The sequence below is a fragment of the Hylobates moloch genome, unplaced genomic scaffold, assembly GCF_009828535.3.
Source record: "Hylobates moloch isolate HMO894 unplaced genomic scaffold, HMol_V3 SCAFFOLD_2, whole genome shotgun sequence".
Taxonomy (NCBI): Eukaryota; Metazoa; Chordata; class Mammalia; order Primates; family Hylobatidae; genus Hylobates; species Hylobates moloch.
In genome coordinates, this window is record NW_026652277.1 from 127,211,545 (window position 1) to 127,230,085 (window position 18,541).

An 18,541-nucleotide genomic window follows, 5' to 3' on the forward strand; every position below is an offset into this window, starting at 1 on the left:
CCACCTCCCACCTGTAGGCAGTGTGAACCCTGTTTGTGGCAGAAACATTTTAATTGTAAACAGCAAGGCTCTCTGCCAGGCAGTCCAGATCAACAGGGGTGGCACTGTGCTGGGGTGAGGTGGTTTCTTTGTGGGAACGAAAGCAGACGGCCCACCCTCGTCTAGCCCTGGGCCCCTGTCCCCAGGGCCAGCTCGCTGAGCCTGCGCTCCTCCTGGAAGCGGATGAGGGCATCTCTCTGGTTGACCAAATCCACCAGCTTCCTCAGGACCTGGTCCTCAGCCTGCCGATCAGCAGCTGTCTTTAGGGTTTCTAAAAGGAGGAGACAAAGCTTAGAGAACAGGGAACTGGGCAGGGAAGCAGGAGGGCCACAACCTAATCCCAGCCCATGTGATTTCTATAACCCGGGCTTTGTTTCCTAAGCTGCCAAATTAGGAGGGTTGCCAACACCAGTGGTTTTCTAGCACTACTGAGCAGCACCATTTTTTTGAAGGAGATCTTGTATAAAAGCCAACTGTGCAGCTCTGATTGAACTGAAGTGAGAAGGGGCTTTGGAGCCCCCTCCTCTGGCTTCCTCCTGAATTGTCTCAGAGGTACACAGACTAAGGACCATTCTGCTTGGTCAGTATCTGAGATCATGAGGCTCGCATGACACATCCCTGGGATGTGTCTGCTTCTCCCCACATTTCACCTACCTTCCCGGTTCATGTAGCCTCGTAGCTCCTGGTCCAGCTGCCACTGTTTCTCCTCCAGGTTCAACTCCTGCACCCTGTGGAGGTCAGGGATTGTAGAAGCAGAGCTGTCTAAGGTGCCCAAGGGGCTGGAGCCTGGCCCATGGGCCACTGTCACCATCCCCTTCCCCTTACGTGATCATGAGCTCGGCCTCCTCAGCCACCAGGCTGTTTTTCTTATCAACAAGCTGTAGCAACTGTCCTACCCATAGTTTCTTTTGCTGTTCTGGGGAACCTGAGAAGAAGGAAGATGGGTGGGGTGATGAGGAGGCTTCCAGCCAGCACCACAGGAGTTATAGGCTTAGGGGAGACAGGAGAGCAGGGTGTCACAGGTATGTGTTAGCTGTGTGGCATAGCCACTGGGACTCCTACGGGCTGGAGCGTGGAGCTGAACACAGTGCTAGAAGGCAGAGGGGTGTCCTAGCTTGTCACTCACTGCTCTGGCGCCTCAAGGCCAGCTCCAGCTTCACACCCTCGGCCTCTAGCTCCCTCAGGGCAGCCTCAATCTCATTTAGTCGCCGTTGGATGGTCTGAGGGGTACAAGACAGGATACCCAGGAGTCTCTACGTTGCTCAAGAACAGAGCACTGGAGGAACTCTGATCTCATTCTCAGAACTTTGACCCCATCAGAATTTTGGGAACCCCTGGGCTTCACCTGGGCCTTGCAGAACCTCTTCATCTCCTCCTCCTTCGCGCGGCGCAGCAGAGTCCGACGCCATGTTGGGTAGTTATTCATGGTGCCTGAGGTCTTGGCAAAGGTCTGCAGGGCCTATGGGAGGGTCAGGTCAGTCAGGGATAGGGCTTGGGCCCCCTGGTGGATAGGATTGTTGTTTGGAAAGGCAGAAAATAACCCGTGCTGAAGTGGGGTAAGCTCTGGTAGAAAAGGTACAGGCCAGAGATACGACAGGCCGAGTGAGAAGACATTCCAAGAGAAGGGTGCAGTGGACCAGTGCAGGTTTCTCCTGTAGTGGGCTGGACAGCATTTTGTGGCTGCATGCTGGCCTGCTCACCTGTTCCACATCTGAGTCCAAAGGCACATCTTCTTCTTCTTCCTCTTCACTGGAGAAGGGACTCTCTTCTTCCTCCTTCTCCATGGCCACAAGAGCTGAGAAGAAGAACTGAGAAGTTCTACTGCCTCCAGCACCTGCCCCAGTCAGGCAACAAAGAGCATGGTGGTGACGGAGGCCCTGCAAGTCTGGTGAAGACTGAATGTATGTGTTGGGGCATGGGAGGAACTGAGAATAATGGAGCAGAGGAGAGGCTGCCACAGCCTGGGATCCCCACAACTTCCCTCTGTATTCCCCAGAATTCCTCTGCAGGAATTCCCACCCTGTCCCACCCTGGGTCAGCACATCTGCGAGGATGGGTTACCTTGAGGGCTCTGGACTGGCAGGCCCCAACCCACAAAGCTGCTCTCCAGGGCGTGGCGGGCCAAGGCAGAGCAGCTGCGGGGGGGCTTGGGTGGAGGCTCCATTTCCGGGTCAGGGGTAAGGTTAAGGGAGGACAACCGCTGGCGCTCTGAGCTGGAGAGGCGGATCCGCCGACGGGTGGGCTGGCTGGGATCTGAAACAGGACCGGCCCCCTCCTGCGAGGCTGTGGGCGTTGAGAGGCCTGGTGGCATGCTATTCTCACTTGGTGTGGGGAGCTCCTGGAAAAGCCACCATGTGGTCTGGTCAGTGACCTGCCCAGGGTGGGGTGAGGTCGGGGGGTGAGGCCACCCCTTTGGAGCAAAGGTGAGCCTTGGCATTCATTCGCTTAAAACCGTTTACAAACAGTGTCCGGCTGTGTTTTAGATACTTGAGAGAACAAGAAGTGTACGCAGACAGGCATCCCTGCCTTCACAGAGCTTACATGCTAGTAGAGGAAGACATTCAGTTACTCCCAGCAAAGCGCTGGTTTGACGAGACCCTCTTCCTCTTCCCATGCCCCAGTACACACACATGCCTTCACAGTCTTTACCGGATTCTCAGGGCCTCCATCACTGCCTTCCTCTTTGTGGTCTGGCTGGGGCAGGTGCTGGAGGCAGTAGAAATGTCCTGGAAAGGGTAGAGAGGGGAGGAGGCATCTGGTGTGGGCAGCCCAGTGCCCAGACATGCAACAGTTTATGAAGGAAGGTGGGGAAAACGACAGATTTTCAGGTGAATTTCTGCCAGCCTCCTGTTCCTCAGAACCACACATCTGGAGCTTTCCAGGAGACAGAGAAGACCCTGAGCTCAGGAGAACGAAGTGCCATCTTGAGCCTGTTTCCACTCTGTGCCTCTCTACCTCAAGCTCTTTGTCCCCCAGGCAGGGCCAGGCCCAGAGTCTCTCTGGAGGTCTCCCAGGCCCACTCACCATCTCCTGGGTGCTGCTCATAGCCACCTAGCCACAGTGTGGCCTCACAGGTATGGCAGCGGAAGCAGCTCCGGTGGAAGAAATGGCCGTCGACACAGAGGCGTTCCAGGACATAGAGGTGTTCCCCACAAAGCGCACACAGGTCCCCGGCACTGGCCTGCGTGGACCCCCAGGACACAGGGTCAGGTGGAGCCAAGGCCAGCTCCAAAGTTCTTTCCCTCCCATGAAACGCCCCTGCCCTGCCCTCCCCAGGCCTCTGCCTGCACACGAGGCCTGGCTCTCACCTCCTGGTGTTGGGATGGGGGTGTCAGGGGTACACCAGGCTCTGGGTCAGGTGGCACCTCAGTACTTGGGGTCTCGGCCTCCATCTAAGGAGGTAAGTGCTTAGGCAGGGAGGGTAGAGGGGCAGGGCTAGCTGGGAGGGGATGCGTACAGATGAACACAAGGGGCTGAAGGGAAGGGGAGTGAGACTAGGCAGGGAGGCTGGATGGGGGGTTATAGGACCTGGGGTGGGGAACAAGACATGGGGGCATGAGAAATAGGGAAGACACTACTGGGAAAGGGGATAAAATGTGGGGTAGGAGACTGACCCGCTCCTGCCTGCATTTACCTCCAAGCACAGCTTCTTGCCACCAGCATCCTCTGCATTTTCCTGCAATAAGTCCTAACAGCTCTGAGTGCGATGTTTTGAGCTCCCAGTTCTCCCCACTTTCTGAATGTCCTCAGCATCATCCCAGGATCTCCACTGGGTACCCCCCTGCCCACTCCTCCCTGCTCAGCTCCAGCCCTGCCTAAACTCTCCACCTTGGCCCGGGATCGCTGCAGGGTCCTCTGAAGTTTACCAAGGAATAATACAGCACTGGAGGTCCCAGGGGAGGCCTGGCTGACAGGGCCTGCGGGGAGAGCCAGGGCATCAGTGTGGATGGGGGGTGCCAATACTGTACCCCCAGAACAGACAGTCACTCTCCAACCCAGAAGGACACCTCTCCCAGGCTGACCCTCAGAGGGCGCTTTCTCCCTCTTTCTGTCACACACACACACACACACACACACACACACCCCTGCCTTTCCTTCAGGTCACCTGGGCTGTGGGCCATGCTCTTGAAGGCACTGTGGAAGTGGCTGAGATAGGCAATGAGGCCCAGTGGGTCACTCCCTGCTACCACGGCCTGTGCAGACACCACCGGTGTGATGCCCAGCTCATGCTCTGCCACCTTTAGTGCCCAAGCAGTTGCTTCCAGAGCTCCCAGCCCCTGCAGCTCTGAGGGTTCCCTGTGGGATGTCAGGGAGAAAAGCCAACTAGAGACAAGAACCTAGCCCCACTAAGGGGAGGAGGGGCAGCAGGAGGGGAGGGACAGCAAGCAGCGGCTGGGGTACAAGAAGGCTTGAAGGTAGGTGTGTAGTCTCTGCTACCCAGTGCCCAACCCAGTGACACTACTCCTGGCTTTGGGAGCCTGTGCCATTCACAAAGCTCTCCACTATCTGAATGCATTAGAGTCTCACAAGAGTGTCAGCAGATGCAGGGAAGCACACTGTCGCTAGGACTCAACTGGATATGCTAACTCCTACACTGAGATCATGAGAGAGAGGTGGGTCTGCCAGGGACTCACAGCAGGCCAGGCTGCAGCCGGTGCACCAGCGCACACAGAGCTAGCCCGTCAGCCCAGGAGGAAGACAAATCGGAGACGTGGACTCCCGGGTACCCAGCTGTCTGCTCCTGGCACCAGCGTAGCAGCTCCTCCTGGGTGCCTGCCGACCCTGGGAGAGAAGGCTGCGCTGTGCCCAAGGCCCCCTCTGCCCATCCTAGGCATATAGGGAGCCCAGCTGCTGCATGTGGGGGTTCTGTAGGGGAGGAGGAGTCGGGGACCCACCTCTACTAGGGCACCAGCCTAAAGTTCACTATCAGCAGCCCTCCATCCCAATTCTCTTTTAAAAAAATCTCTATGGAATAAAGTAGAGGAGTGAATAAAGTGAAATCGCAACTGGCTACATAGGGGGCAGCAGACTAAACTGGGGGCAGGGGAGGTTGCCAGCACCACTATGGCTGTAACGGTGGTTAAAACACTGAAGCGCTTCCATTCAGACTGGCAGCCAACTGCTGCCTGTGTGGTGCTGCCCCTCCGTTCCTCCAGCAGGCCCCCAACCAACCCACCAGCCAACAACGAGTGCTCCGGCACACTGCTCCTGTCCTGAGGCTGTAGCTGCTTTGCGGGGACCACCTGGGCCTCGCTGGGTAGTACATATTTTGGTCACCCCTCGGGAGGAAGGCCTGCTCACCAGTGGCTGGCATCCCTGTATCTGTCTTGTCGCTGTTCCTCTGCACAGGCTCCTTGGCTAGCACATCGTACAGGTCTCGTACCTAAGGCAGCCCCGCTCAGGTCTCAAGGCAGGCTGGCCACACAGCCCCTCAGTCCAGGGGTAAGGGCCCGCCGGGGGTAGGATTGACCCCAAAGGGCAGCGACTGGGCAGGGAGGGCCTGACCTGGGGGAAGGGGGTTGGCTTGGGAAGGCTGGTGGGTGTGTCGGGGGTCTGACCTGATTGGGGGTCACTGCCCGGAGGTTCAGGTTGGGGTAGCGGGTGGCTGGGTCCAGCCCATACTGGGCCACATTGCGATGCATGTTTTCTGGGGATGTCTGTGACAGAAGCTGGTACAGGCTCTCACTGAGGGGGTGAGGGTAAGGGGCAGGGGCATGAATGGGAGGGCACCTGTCAGCACCCACCCCTCAGGAACTGCCAGGCCTTTTCTTCTGCCTATTCCTCCATCTATTCACCCAGCACCCCTGCCCCTCTTCCTGAACCTTGTCACATATCCTACCCTGCCCACATCCCCCTCAACTCAGGTCTTACCGCTCAGCCAACACCTCTAGGGACTCAGCGCCCTCTGCCCACCGCTTCACCATCCAGGCCGCATCAAAGGCTGCCAGGAAGCCCCGTGCCACTCCAGTGCCCAGGGGCCAGAAGGGCTGCAGTGTCAGAGGAATAGGAAGCAGCTCAGGGAGAATCCAACAGGCGCATCCCAAGCCCAGATACCCACCAAGGTCACAGCAGAAGGGGCCGTCCCCACACCAGGCAGCCCTTAGCTCCTCCCCTCTGCAGGCAGACCTTTTTATCCCCTCCTCCATACTAGGCAGCTCCCTCCCCTAACCATGAAACCCCTGTGCCTCCTGAACCCCTCACCTCCACCAGGCAGTCCCCCACCAGTCCCAGCAGCAGGCGGGCGCCATGCTTCTCTTGCACACGAGCAGAACTCTCTGCCCGCATCATGCTCGTGAAGTCAAAGGCAGAGACATCAGGCTGCCCATGGGCGTCCTGGGCAAACTCTAGTTTCCCGAGCTTGCCATGGGTGGCAAAGTCAGCAGCTGCCCGGGCAAAGCGCTGCAGAGCCTCGGGCACCACATTGGCACTGCCCAGCAGCCGATCGGTGTCTGGCAAGTCCTGTATGGTCAACAGAGCAGAACCTCAGAGACCTCTGAAAGCAGGGTCAGTGGGCCAGTGCCACCCCCTTGGGCGCAGAAGGTGCACATCCTGGGGCCCAGAGAAGGAAGGGGCTGCCCTAGACTACATAGCAGTTGAAGGCTGAGCTGGGACTAGAATTCCAGCAGCCTGGAATTCTCAAAGCCCTTTCTTCAGCACTCACCCTGCTGCTGGGTGTCCCAGGCTGTGTTCTGCCCATATCATTACTGTCATATACTTGCCACAAACTCAAGAGCTTTAGTTTGTCCATCACTTAGAGACAACATGCCTAATTTATCAGGGTACTCATGAGAATTAGATGAGAGATGCAAATTTAACTCTCAACACAGTATCTATCTAGCACGTGGTAGGCACTCAACTAGTTCATTCATTCAGCAAATACATACTGAGCGTTTACTATGTATTTGGCACTGTTCCAGGTACTGGCAATTAGTAGCAAGCAACAGACAAAGAGACAAAAATGCCTGCCCTCACGGAGCTGACACATACCTACTGTGGCTGGTATAAGGTGTTTAGCCCAGAATATGATTCCTGTTGCCTTGTAAATCCCAGGGGAGAACTTTTTTTTTTTTTTTTGAGACAGTTTCACTTTGTTGCCCAGGCTGGAGTGCAGTAGCACAATCTTGGCTCACTGCAACTTCCGCCTCCCAGGTTCAAATGATTCTCCTGCCTCAGCCTCCCGAGTAGCTGGGATTACAGGTGCCCGCCAACACGCCCGGCTAATTTTTGTACTTTTAGTTAGAGATGGGGTTTCACCATGTTGGCCAGGCTGGTCTTAAACTCCTGACCTCAGGTGATCTACCCACCTCGGCTTCCCAAAGTGCTGGGATTACAGGCGTGAGCCACCATGCCTGGCCGAGAGAACTTTTAGGGGTGAAGTTAACACCAGGACAAAGGAGAGGACGGGGTCCCCACACCCAGGTGTCGACTATGTCCAAGCCTAGCCTCTGCCTCCCGGGGCTCACCACCCAGCCTCTCCTGGCCAGGACTGGGCCTCACCTGGTGCAGCACCCCCAGCCGCAGCAGGCACTGCTTCTTGGCTGTCATCACAAAGTAGTGGGTGTCGTCCTTGTAGTACACAATGTTCTCCAGATCAATGCCTGGGGGTACAGGGCAGGGGACAGTAGATACGTCTCCTGATAACGCATCAACTTCCCTAAACATCCCAACATGGCCTGACCTCTGACCTGGGATCCCGGCTTAGGCTGCAGTGAGTGCTCCATGCATAGAACCCCACGAGTCCTGATGACACAAACAACCATCTGTCCCAGGCCCAGGAGGCCTGAGGACTTAGAGCAAAGAGGGAAGCTTGGAGGGGGGTGGCATTTGGGAGACCTGCACCACCTGGTCGCATGGCAGTGCAAAACCAAAGTAAACAGAGGCACCTTCTTGAAGTACCACTTAAGCAAAACTCCCATACATAGGTTCATCTCTGAGAGATTCCAGGACTTTTCATGCTGGGTGGTCAACTAGGGCTGTGCCTGCTTAATCCCTGAGGGGACAGGTTCCTTCTTTGCTGCTGAGACCAAAAAAACAGAAAAGTGTGGAGTTCCTTGCAGTGAGGACAAGTTTGGAAGGGAGAGGCAGGAGCCAGGCCAGTCAGGCAGGGGGAGGGGAAATTCAGCAAGAGGGTCCCTGACCTGTGGCTTTGAGAAGGCTCTGGAAGAAGCTCTGGTTGTAGATCCTGGCTACACCACTGATCTCCGGCACCTGTGTCTCCTCCACGGTGCGTCCATTCACAAAGTTAGCTGTGATGCCAATGGCCAGTTTGCCTCGCATTTCTCGAACTTTGAAGCCTAGAGGTGACGGTAGGTGAACAATGGCAGGAGGAGGGGGTTATAACAATCTAGAAAGGCCCAGGATGTGCCAGAGATGCTGGCTTCTTTGAGGGAAGTGATCACTCACCTTCAGGGACGAATTTACCTCCTGCAGCCGAGACAAGGACGTCAAATTCATAGTTGGCCAGGTGGGCAGGGGGGGTGGGTTGGAGCTGGGCACGCCAGCCACTCCCTAGGGCAGGGGGTATGAGAGGCACAAAGGTGTAGAAGTTGTAAGAGCCCCTATAGTCTCAGGACAAGCCAGTGAAATCATCAAAACATGTGTAAAGGACTCTCTGGTTTAGAAAGCAATGATATATTATCTATCAGATTACACCTTCACAGCTATGGAAGGCAGGTAAGGAAGGAAGTGGTATTCTTGTTTTGCAAATGCTCAATCTGAGGCTCAGGGTGGCTTGCCCAAGGCCACACTATTAGAAAAGGAGACTCCTGGCTGGCATGGTGGGTCACGCCTGTAATCCTAGCCCTTTGGGAGACCGAGGCGGGTGGATCACTTGAGGTCAGTAGTTCGAGACCAGCCTGGCCAACATAGTGAAACCCCGTCTCTACTTAAAAAAATACAAAAATTAGCTGGGCGTGGTGGCACATGCCTGTAATCCCAGCTCCTCAGGAGGCTGAGGCAGGAGAATCGCTTGAAACTGGGTGGCAGAGGTTGCAGTGAGCTGAGATCATGCCACTGCACTCCAGCCTGGGTGACAGAACGAGACTCTGTCTCAAAACAAAAACAAAAAAGGACACTCCTGGCCCACCCTTTTTCAGACACTGGCCAAGTTCTTGATGGGGGAGGGGGAGATTCCAGGGAGCATAGAAATACTTACCCTTCCTAGGAGGGGGCTGGAGGCCAGTGAAAGTGACACCCCAGTGAATTTCTACCCCCAGCAGCAATGCTACCTTCAGCAGAAGCAGCTGGAGCTGCCGGATGCCTGGAAGGGAGAGGACATTAGGAACAGGGACCCTAGGGCAGCACAAGCTCCCCATGTACCAGTGTGTGCCTGGTCAGGGTCAGACTGGAAAAGGTCTTAGCGATCACTCAGCCCAAAAGCCCACTTATAGATGGGGGACCTGAATCTTCAAGGTCACCTGACTGATACGGATCTTGTCCACTTCGACTCTTGGCTAGCCCAGCATTTCCCCACTGGCCTGCCTCTAAGCCCAGGCTCACCCGCCCCTCCAGGCCACCACGTGGTGCTCACTGATGTGGTCCAGGGTGCCAGTGCAGAAGCGCCCGTAGAACTTCTTAGCGCCGAGTGCCCGCAGGTCGTGGATGGTGAAGGGCCAGAGGTGGAGCACGTTGTGGCGAGAGAACTTGGTGCGCTTTTCCACCAGCACCACTCGGGCCCCCAGCAGCGCCAGCTCCACAGCGACCCGCAGCCCACAAGGTCCAGCACCCACCACCAGGCACTGTGAACACACAGGGCAGTGAGGGCATGGCATCCTGTCCCTCCTCTGACTCCCCACATTCTCTGCACCTCATCCCAGGCACCGTGTATCCACCTTGGTGCTGGTGCAGGCCCGGCCCTGCTGGTAGACAGGCTGGCCTGCTCGCTTGTCCAGCTTGGTCCACAGTGACTTGGCGCTCCAGTAGTTGAGCTGGTCCTTGATCTTGTGGTACTGGGGCAGCCCCCCACCGGGTTCCAGCCCCAGGGCCCCACATAGCTCCTGGAAGCTGCTCAGCACGTCCTGGCACAGCTGGGCCTGCAGGAAGCTCTCAAAGTGGGCATGCGCTGGGTTGGTGGAGGGGGGTGAAGCCATGGAGGCCTCCCGGGGAGAGCAGCAGCTGGGCAGAGGCGAGTGGCTGGAGAGGTGGAAAAAGAAGGGGAAGAGGCTGGAGAACAGAAGAAATAAAAAGGAAGGGGAGGCGAAGAGAGCAGGCTGGTGTCCCCAGGGAGCTCGGGATTCACCAGTGATTGGCTCTGCTCCTCCCAGCCCATTCCCCTGCCAGCATCTGCTCCAGAGACAGCTGCTATCCCGTCCACTCCAAGTGAAATTTGCCACATTTGGAAGTGAAAAACATTAGTCTTTCACTAATGGGCACATGGGACACCAGGGGAGCCTCCAGTTCAGTCTCCCTGTCCAGGGATCTCCAAGCCGTGGGGTAGGAATTCTTAGCCTGCCTTCCTTAGGCCTTGGAATCAGGGCGTGGGGGGATTTCTTAGATGTGGAGAGGACAGAGCTGCCTTTGCATGCAACACAGGGACAGATCTGACACTCACAACCCCAGCTGCTGAGCATACATCCTGCCCCATCTCCCTCCATGCGTCCCTGTGCCGGCGCCCCTTGATGGCCCCAGTGCCACGCTGGGTGTGAGAAGTGTCTCATGGCAAGGGCAAAGTTTTCCTCAGCACTCGTGCTTGCCTCCTGACAGAGAAACAGCCTCTGTCCGCGTGGGTTCCACTTCCCTCCACCAAACTACCTCAACAAACGGCGGGAGGATGTTGCGACTGACTGGGGAAAGGAGGCCTGGGTCTATTTCTGACGCACTGTGGTCAAAACACTTCCTCTGTGAACGTGCCCTACTCCAGAGAGCCGTGGGTAGGGCTGGGGGTCGACCGCAGCCGGGTTCGCCCCTCCCAGGTTCCCCCCTCCCTGATCGACCCCTACCCCGCCCCGCCCCTTGTGCGCCCGGGCGCGCTCTCCCAGGAATCTCCAGAGACAAGGCCTCGCTTTGTCGCCCCCTCCCACGCCACCTGAAGGGTGCCCGAGGGGGTTTCTCACGCAGGCCCCAGAAGGGATCAGAGGGTATGGAGGAGGCGGGTGTCTACGGCAGCGTTAGGGAGGGTGAGTGGGGGCAGTGGGGGCAGGTCCCTGAGGCTCAGGCCCCTCCACCATCCAGCTGCCCCTCCGTTCCCAGCCCGCCGCGCCGAGACAGGAGATGAAAGCCTCCCGCTGCGGGTCGCCCGGACGAGGGCAGACGGAATCTTAAGACGGAAGGGCAAAGATCCTTCTTGGGGGTGGAGGGTGGAAGGAGGAAGAACTCGGCGAAAGGGGAGAAAGGGGCGACCCAGCCTGGAAACTCCAGGACAAAGGCTGTGAGAGGGGTGGAGCGGTCTGAAAGGATGGAGAGGGAGCTGGACCGCGCGCGGCAGCAGTGGGGGTCCCCGACACTCTGGACGGCAAAGTCCGGACGCGGGGTGAGCAGGGCTGGGCTGAGGGAAGACCTGCCGGACCTGCCGGGCGTGGTTCCCGAGGGCTCGCAGCCGCATTTCCCCGGAAGCGCACCCCACCTCACCCCACCCGGCCGCGGGGCGCGCAGCCGGCTCCGCTGGACGACTTACCAGCGGCTCCGAGGCCGGGAGGGGCCGCTTCCTGCCGGGCTGGCAACCAGGTCGGAGCGAGTGGGAGGGCGGGGGCAGGGGCGGAAACGCCGAGATCGGGCGGGGATGCTGGGATGCGGGGCGGCCCGGGGCGTGCGCCCGGAGTCCCGCGGAGTGTGGGCTTCCGCGAGGGGCGCGGGGCGCCGCCCGGGCTTTATTCGCGACTCATTAGCATCTCATTACTTCTGGATCCCTCCACCGCCTCCAGCGGGGACAGTCTTGGGCCCGCCCATGCCTGCAGAGTGGCGCCCGAGGGCGTGGCGCTGCGCTGCGGACACCCCGTTCCGCTCTGGGGCCTCCGGGTGGGTCTGGCCTGTTGGGGGTTGAGGAGCTCGAGGGTCAGGGCGCCCAGTGCTGGACCGCGCACCCTCGGCCTGGGCTCCTTCCCGGCGCTTGCGCGTGCAAGGCTAGCTCTTTCCCCGCGGCAAGGCGAGGATCACCCGCCCCCGGCGCGGTCCCGGGTCCGTTGGCAGCCTCCCAGCGCCGGGCCAAGAGGGCGCTCAGGCCTCTCAAGAGGTTTGGAAAAGCCGGCGGGTCCGAGGGTGGCGCCGGAACGTCTGCGGTCTCCTCCGGTCTCCTACCTGGAGATGCACGGCCCGGGCGCCCCAGGATGGATCCAAGCGCAGAGTGCGCCTCCCATGAGACAGGTCGACCCCTAAGTCCGGGCCGAGGGTAAAGGGCGCGGATTAAAGTCCTGGAAACTCAGCAATCTGCAGCTTCCAAATGGATATGAGAAGTGAGAGGAAAGGGGACGGCGGGGCGGGTTAGACCACCACTAAGAGATGGGGAATGGGAGGGGTGTGTGGAAGAGAGACCAAGTCTTCAAAGAATGCCTTAGAGTGACGACCCATGGGACTGTCTGCTGAAAAGGGCTGGAGAGGCCTTTGGGATCAGCTTCGTTGTATTCCCGATAAGGAAACAGCGCCTAAAGTGAAGGGACGCGTCCAGTCTTTCAGCTAGTTAATATTAAAAAACATCGTCTCATTTATTGACCGTCATCCTATGAGTATTACCTCAGCATCAGTGCTTGCAAGTCCCATTTTACCAAAAAGGAAACTGAGTCACAGAAGTTCTGTGATCTGCACACAGCAAGTGGCAGAGCTGTTTGGGGGCCCAGTTCTGTCTGGGCTCCACCACCCCAGGGGTGACCCAAAATGACGCATGAAAGGCTGGCATTATAAGAAGCTGTTTCTTGTTTAGAGGAAGTGACACTGTTACACTGGAAACACTAATAAAACTGAGGAATAAATAAGAGGGTTGCTGTCCTTGAGATCCAGAGACCATAAAGAGCTGGGAGGCAATAGGGCTCTCCCTTTATTCTCACTTTGCATTTCATCTGGAAAATCTCTGAGACCCAGTAAGACCTGAACACTCACTGTTCCCAGCTCGAGCTGAGAAGCAGGCAGTGGGAGGAAAGCAAGGGGAAATGCCTGTTCTCTTGCCAGGAGAGGCGAGGGAATTCAGCCAGGTCGCGCTCAGAAAACTAGGGCAGCCTCTCAGTTGGGCCCATCCTAGCTTTTGAGTGTGACACGTCATTTGGCTTGAAATGAATTTGCCGAATATCAGACACACCCATATTTAAATACACAGTGTAAAAACGTTCTAAAGTCCACTACAGCTGGGTTACCCTGGGCTCCACCCCACAGGGTTGATTCAAAATGATGCGTGAAAGGCTGGCATTATACGAAGCTATGTCTTGTTTAGAGGAAGTGAACTGTCACGCTGGAAACACTAATAAAACCGAGGAATAAATAAGAGGGTTGCTGTCCTTGAGATCCAGAGACCATAAGAGATCTCGAGACAGTCCCTGGCTTCTAGAATAATCTCATTTCCCTTTCACTAGCAGATGGTACACAACTAGCCGCTGCACTTAATGTCTTTGCAAAGGCTTAGTGGGGTCTGGCTTGACTCAATGCCTTTTGCCAAGCAGGGTCATGTGGCTCTATGAATGACACATCATAAAATTTGTCTTTAAAGAAGATCAGAGAACAATAATGAGTTCATCAGTGCTAAAAACTGCTGACTTGGAGCTTCAACTTATGCTAATTAAATACTTAACATGGGGGCATAAAGCAGCAGGGAATACATTGTTCTGGAATCCAGAAGGTCTGGTCGGATTCCAGCTTTGCTTCACACTAGCCTAGTGTGACCTTGGATGTCACCAACCACACTTCGTCTGCCCATCTCTAAATGGAGGCAGTTTAATTACTCAGCCTTCTCAGCCCATTTCTACTCCAAAATCCTACCATTCAATGCTGTCCTAAGAAATGAACAGACTAGAAGACCCAAACCAAGTTCTACTTAGAATTTCTTCCAAGAAAAAAAAAAAAAAAAAAACCTCTATTAAAGCTATTTACTAACTATAAGAATTTCTCTCCTTAATTAGAATCTTGAGTCATGATTCAAATTATGTGTATATAGAACGAAAAATACTGGCACAATCACATTGGCCAATTCATATTGGATCAAATAAGTGGGTGATACATTAAGTCAGTCTAAAAAGAGTCCCATTCTAAGGCTGGGCACAGTGGCTCACGCCTGTAATCCCAGCACTTTGGGAGACTAAGGCGGGCAGATCACCTGAGGTCGGGAGTTCGAGACCAGCCTGACCAACAAGGAGAAACCCCATCTCTATGAAAAATACAAAATTAGCAGGACATGGTGGCGCATGCCTGTAATCCCAGCTACTCAGGAAGGCTGAGGCAGGAGAATCGCTTGAACTTGGGAGGCGGAGGTTGCAGTGAGCTGAGATCGTTCCATTGCACTCCAGCCTGGGCAACGAGGGTGAAACTCCATCCAAAAAAAGAAAAAAAGGAGTTCCATTCTAATGTTTTTGCAAATGGTAAAACCCAGCAGTAGGCCTGGGTTAAAAACCTGAGCCATTAAGACAGGATCCCCTTCCCTCTGCCCCATACCATGTTCTGTCACCTCCCAATTTCTTATCTCCTGGGCCCAGAAACTGGGTCCCTAGTACTGTAGGTGACATGTTTAAGTCACCCTGTAATATGGCTTTGTACCTGCGGGCCAGTATCTTCAAGCAACAAACCCATGGTCCTGGGCTGGGAAGCTGTGGCTGCAGTATAGCCAGAGACAGAGCCCATGACTTAAAAACAGTGACATCTGTGCCAAAGGTGTAGAGAGTGCCATGAGAGGATGTGACAACGTGGTTTGATTGAGGTTAGAGGACAGATGAGTAGTCATGAATCAGAGTGGGGGCAGATAACTTTCAAGGCTGAGAAACCACCTGCCACAAAGCCCTCAGGTAGGAAAGAGCTGGGTATGTGTGGGGAACAGCAAGGAACCCACGTGACTGGAAATGAGAATGGGGAAGAGGGTCCCAAGAGGAAGTTGGAGATTTTATTCTAAAGGCCAATGGAAACTCTGTAGAAGTATTTTAAGCAGAGCAGAGGCACGGTCATATTTATCTTAATAACTAATGCAAATGCATTCATTTAGCAAGACACTCTGTTTGATGCTAAGCTAAGGGTACAATGGTGAGCCCAAACAGATCACCACTTGCAGTGGAGAAAGCCCAGCAGGAGGTGGTAGAAAGGATCAATCAGGTCTTTGTCAGGAGTACAGGCAAGTGACGTGGTATAGTGAGGATGGGAGAAGTGGATGGAGTCAAAAGATATTTCAAGGTGAAAGTGACATAACATGGCCATGAATTGGGTGTGGGGGTGAGGTGGGCCCCTTCAAGAATGACACCCAGCTTTGTCTCTTGGCTTGGAGTGGGTAAATCACAAATTTGGGGCCCCCATTCTTTCCTATTCTTCCTTCCCACCTTATTCCTCTGTATGCTGCTTTTTACTCAATACCTTCCCCAGAAGTCAAAGCACAATTATGATTTCATAGACTCTGAGATAACACAAGGACTCTACCTTGAGAGGCTGCAAAGATTAAACACATAAATAGGTTCGGGATCAGTTAAATACTTGCCCATATTCTTGTAATAAGACTGCCTTTGCCCTTCAAACACTAAGATTATAAGAAACATTTATCCAGAAGCCACTTAACCAAACTAAAATTATCTTGAGAGGTGGATTTTTAAAATGTAGTTTTGTTTTTAACTCTGATTTAGTCTAAGGAAGCTTCAGTTTGACTTTTCATTTAACAAGGATAAAGTAATATGAATGAACTAAAGCCAATACCCAAACTATTCTTTTGGAAAATCATCTTTGAATTATATTTAAAGTGACATATTATGGATATTAAGAATTCAGAATAAAAGTTCTCTACCCTGACCCCTGCTCAGATTTTTTCCTTTTTTCACACTTCACACTGAATATAGTACCGCTTTTCAGACTCACATAAAAAGCTAAGATCCCTTGCTGTTACCAAAATGTGTTTAAATTCCTACATTTTGTATTACTGAGAATGTGGGCTGAGTACAGTGGTTTGTGTCTGTAATCCCAGCACTCTGGGAGGCTGAGGTGGGAGGATCACTTGAGCTCAGGAGTTTGAGACCAGCCTGGGTAACACAGTGAGACTTTGTCTCTAAAAAAAATTTAAAAATTAGCTGAGCATGGTGGTGCATGCCTGTGGTCCCAGGTGCTCAGGAGGCTAAGAGGCTGTAGTGAGCCATGATCATGCCACTGCACTTCAGCCTGTGACAGAGCAAGACCCTATGTCAAAAAAAAAAAAAAAAAAAGAAATGTAATTGAATGAGCTTTAGTTTAAAAGCTGTTGATGTCCTATGTTCAAGTTAGAATGAAATATATAAATACACACACACACACACACACACACACACACACAGTCCAGTAAGCTAAAGTCTTTTGCTGCTTTATTATGTGTAAAGAATTTGAGAGCAGGATAAACTATCACGACATTCCCGCTTCTTTTAGAGGTCACTCCTTGAGAGCTGCTATTTACAAAAGGCAAGGCAAGCAGATTTTTTACAGGGCACTCCTCTTTATCTGCTATTTACAAAAGCAAGACAAAGAGTTTTCTTTCAATTCTTAAGAGTTTAGGCTTAAGTTTAGAAACTGAAAATGAAATTTTACCTTAATGCTTATTAAGGATAACAAAAATAAAACAAACCTACCCTAAACTTAAAATATCCTCAGTCAAAAATTTGAAAAAAGGGCTCACTTACAGAGGCTCCTGTTAACTAAGACATTTTCACCTTACTAGTAACTTTCATTCAACTGGCAAATTTCGATTAAGCTTTTTTTTTTTTTAAATTATACTTTAAGTTCTAGGGTACATGTGCACAACATACAGGTTACATAGGTATACATGTGTCATGTTGGTTTGCTGCACCCATCGACTTGTCATTTACATTAGGTATTTCTCGTAATCCTATCCCTCCCCCAGCCCCCCACCCTACGACAGGCCCTGGTATGTGATGTTCCCCACCTTGTGTCCACGTGTTCTCATTATTCGATTCCCATCTATGAGTGGGAACATGTGGTGTTTGGTTTTCTGCTCCTGTGTTAGTTTGCTGAGAATGATGATTTCCAGTTTCAACCATGTCCCTGCAAAGGACATGAACTCGTCCATCCTTTTTTATGGCTGCATAGTATTCCATGGTGTATATGTGCCACATTTTCTTACCAATTAAGCTTTAAATCAATAGTAGTGAAACACTAACATGATTACTGAATTTCTGTAGACCATAACTTTCACTATTATTGTTTTATGTAAAAAAGTTATAATTGTATGCAGGTGGCACATGCTTGTAATCCCAGCACTTTAGGAGGCCGAGGTGGGACGACTGCTTGAGGCCAGGAGTTTGAGGCCAGCCTGGGAAATATAGTGAGACCCTGTCTCCACTTAAAAAAAGTACGCTATAATTCCAGACACAGACCCTCAATTTTAGTCAAAAAGTTCTATTACATTAAGCAGGTCACATTCCTTAATTATTAAATATGTAATTTTTAATAAGAAATAACTTAATAAGTAGGAAATAAATTACGTATTTAATATTAAATAAGAAATTACTTATTTAATAAGAAAATTGTCATTTTCTTTCGGTTCTATTAACCTTGGGAATAAGAAATCCAGCTTAAAGTTTTAAAAGCCTGTGCCCTGGTTCTGGTTCTACCACTTACTGTATGACATTTGGCAACAGACTTTCTCTTTGGGCTCCATGTTCTCATCTGTCCAATAAGCATAATAATTACTCACCTCATCAGAATGTCATGAAGATTAAGATGAGACATGCTTCCAGCGGTTAAGGTGTGTCCCAGACACTGCTCCCCTCCTCACTCAGATGCCAGTTGTTAGGAGGTAAATTGTGTCCCCCTACTCCAAATTCACATGTTGATGTCCTAATACCCAGCATCTCAGAATGGGATTGTGTTTGAAAAGATAATAAATGAGGACATTAATGTGGGCTGATCCCATATAACTGATGTTCTTAAAAGAGAGTAGGACAGAGGGAAGGACATGTGAAGATACAGGCAGGGGAAGACAACTAGAAGGGAGGCCTCAGAAGAAACCAACCCCACTGACATGTTGATCTTGGACTTTCTATTTTTTTCAGTCACCCAGTCTGTGGTATGTGTTATGGCAGTCCTGGCAAACTAATATACCAGTCATGACTAGAGGGGACTGGAGTCCTCCAACCCGAGGGTGCTATATTGTAAATCTGTGTGCCATGACATGGAAGATGTTTGAGACCCAGTAAGATATGATACAGATTTAACAGACCTGGCTTGGCTCCTGGCCAATAGTAAGGACTCCATATTTGGAAGATATTGTTATGTTCCCATTTAGGAAAACCTAGATAAGCATCTATAATGAGAATCCTAGGTAAGTGTTTATAATGAGAATCTTTTTTCATTCCTCAGCATCATTTAATCTGTTGCTCACAACATTTATAACACAAGAACCAACTGTAGAAAA

At 52.8% G+C, this 18,541-nt stretch overlaps 1 protein-coding gene across 10 annotated transcripts in view; it reads right to left on the reverse strand.

The window, feature by feature from the left end:
* MICAL1 (microtubule associated monooxygenase, calponin and LIM domain containing 1) overlaps positions 1-18,541 on the reverse strand; it is a 21,652-nt gene continuing 3,111 nt past the window's right edge. Inside the window, exons 1-25 of one of the 10 annotated variants that reach the window (XM_032156346.2) lie at positions 11,651-11,855; positions 9,870-10,170; positions 9,569-9,776; positions 9,194-9,298; positions 8,443-8,547; positions 8,178-8,333; positions 7,537-7,637; positions 6,241-6,498; positions 5,911-6,026; positions 5,598-5,724; positions 5,341-5,422; positions 4,674-4,821; positions 4,145-4,335; positions 3,868-3,956; positions 3,674-3,715; positions 3,348-3,431; positions 3,064-3,220; positions 2,689-2,765; positions 2,101-2,377; positions 1,740-1,834; positions 1,385-1,498; positions 1,166-1,259; positions 865-964; positions 694-767; positions 1-310 (exon numbers count right to left, since the gene is read on the reverse strand). In XM_032156346.2, the coding sequence (XP_032012237.1) occupies positions 162-310; positions 694-767; positions 865-964; positions 1,166-1,259; positions 1,385-1,498; positions 1,740-1,834; positions 2,101-2,377; positions 2,689-2,765; positions 3,064-3,220; positions 3,348-3,431; positions 3,674-3,715; positions 3,868-3,956; positions 4,145-4,335; positions 4,674-4,821; positions 5,341-5,422; positions 5,598-5,724; positions 5,911-6,026; positions 6,241-6,498; positions 7,537-7,637; positions 8,178-8,333; positions 8,443-8,547; positions 9,194-9,298; positions 9,569-9,776; positions 9,870-10,127 (3,207 nt within the window). In that variant the 5' untranslated portion in view covers positions 10,128-10,170; positions 11,651-11,855 and the 3' untranslated portion in view covers positions 1-161. Of the gene's footprint in view, positions 311-693; positions 768-864; positions 965-1,165; positions 1,260-1,384; positions 1,499-1,739; positions 1,874-2,100; positions 2,378-2,673; positions 2,766-3,063; positions 3,221-3,347; positions 3,432-3,673; positions 3,716-3,867; positions 3,957-4,144; positions 4,336-4,673; positions 4,822-5,340; positions 5,423-5,597; positions 5,725-5,910; positions 6,027-6,240; positions 6,499-7,536; positions 7,638-8,177; positions 8,334-8,442; positions 8,548-9,193; positions 9,299-9,568; positions 9,777-9,869; positions 10,171-11,542; positions 11,627-11,650; positions 11,856-18,541 lie in introns of those variants that run through there. The other 9 variants (XM_058435467.1, XM_058435463.1, XM_032156339.2 and 6 more) reach the window with 9 other exon arrangements.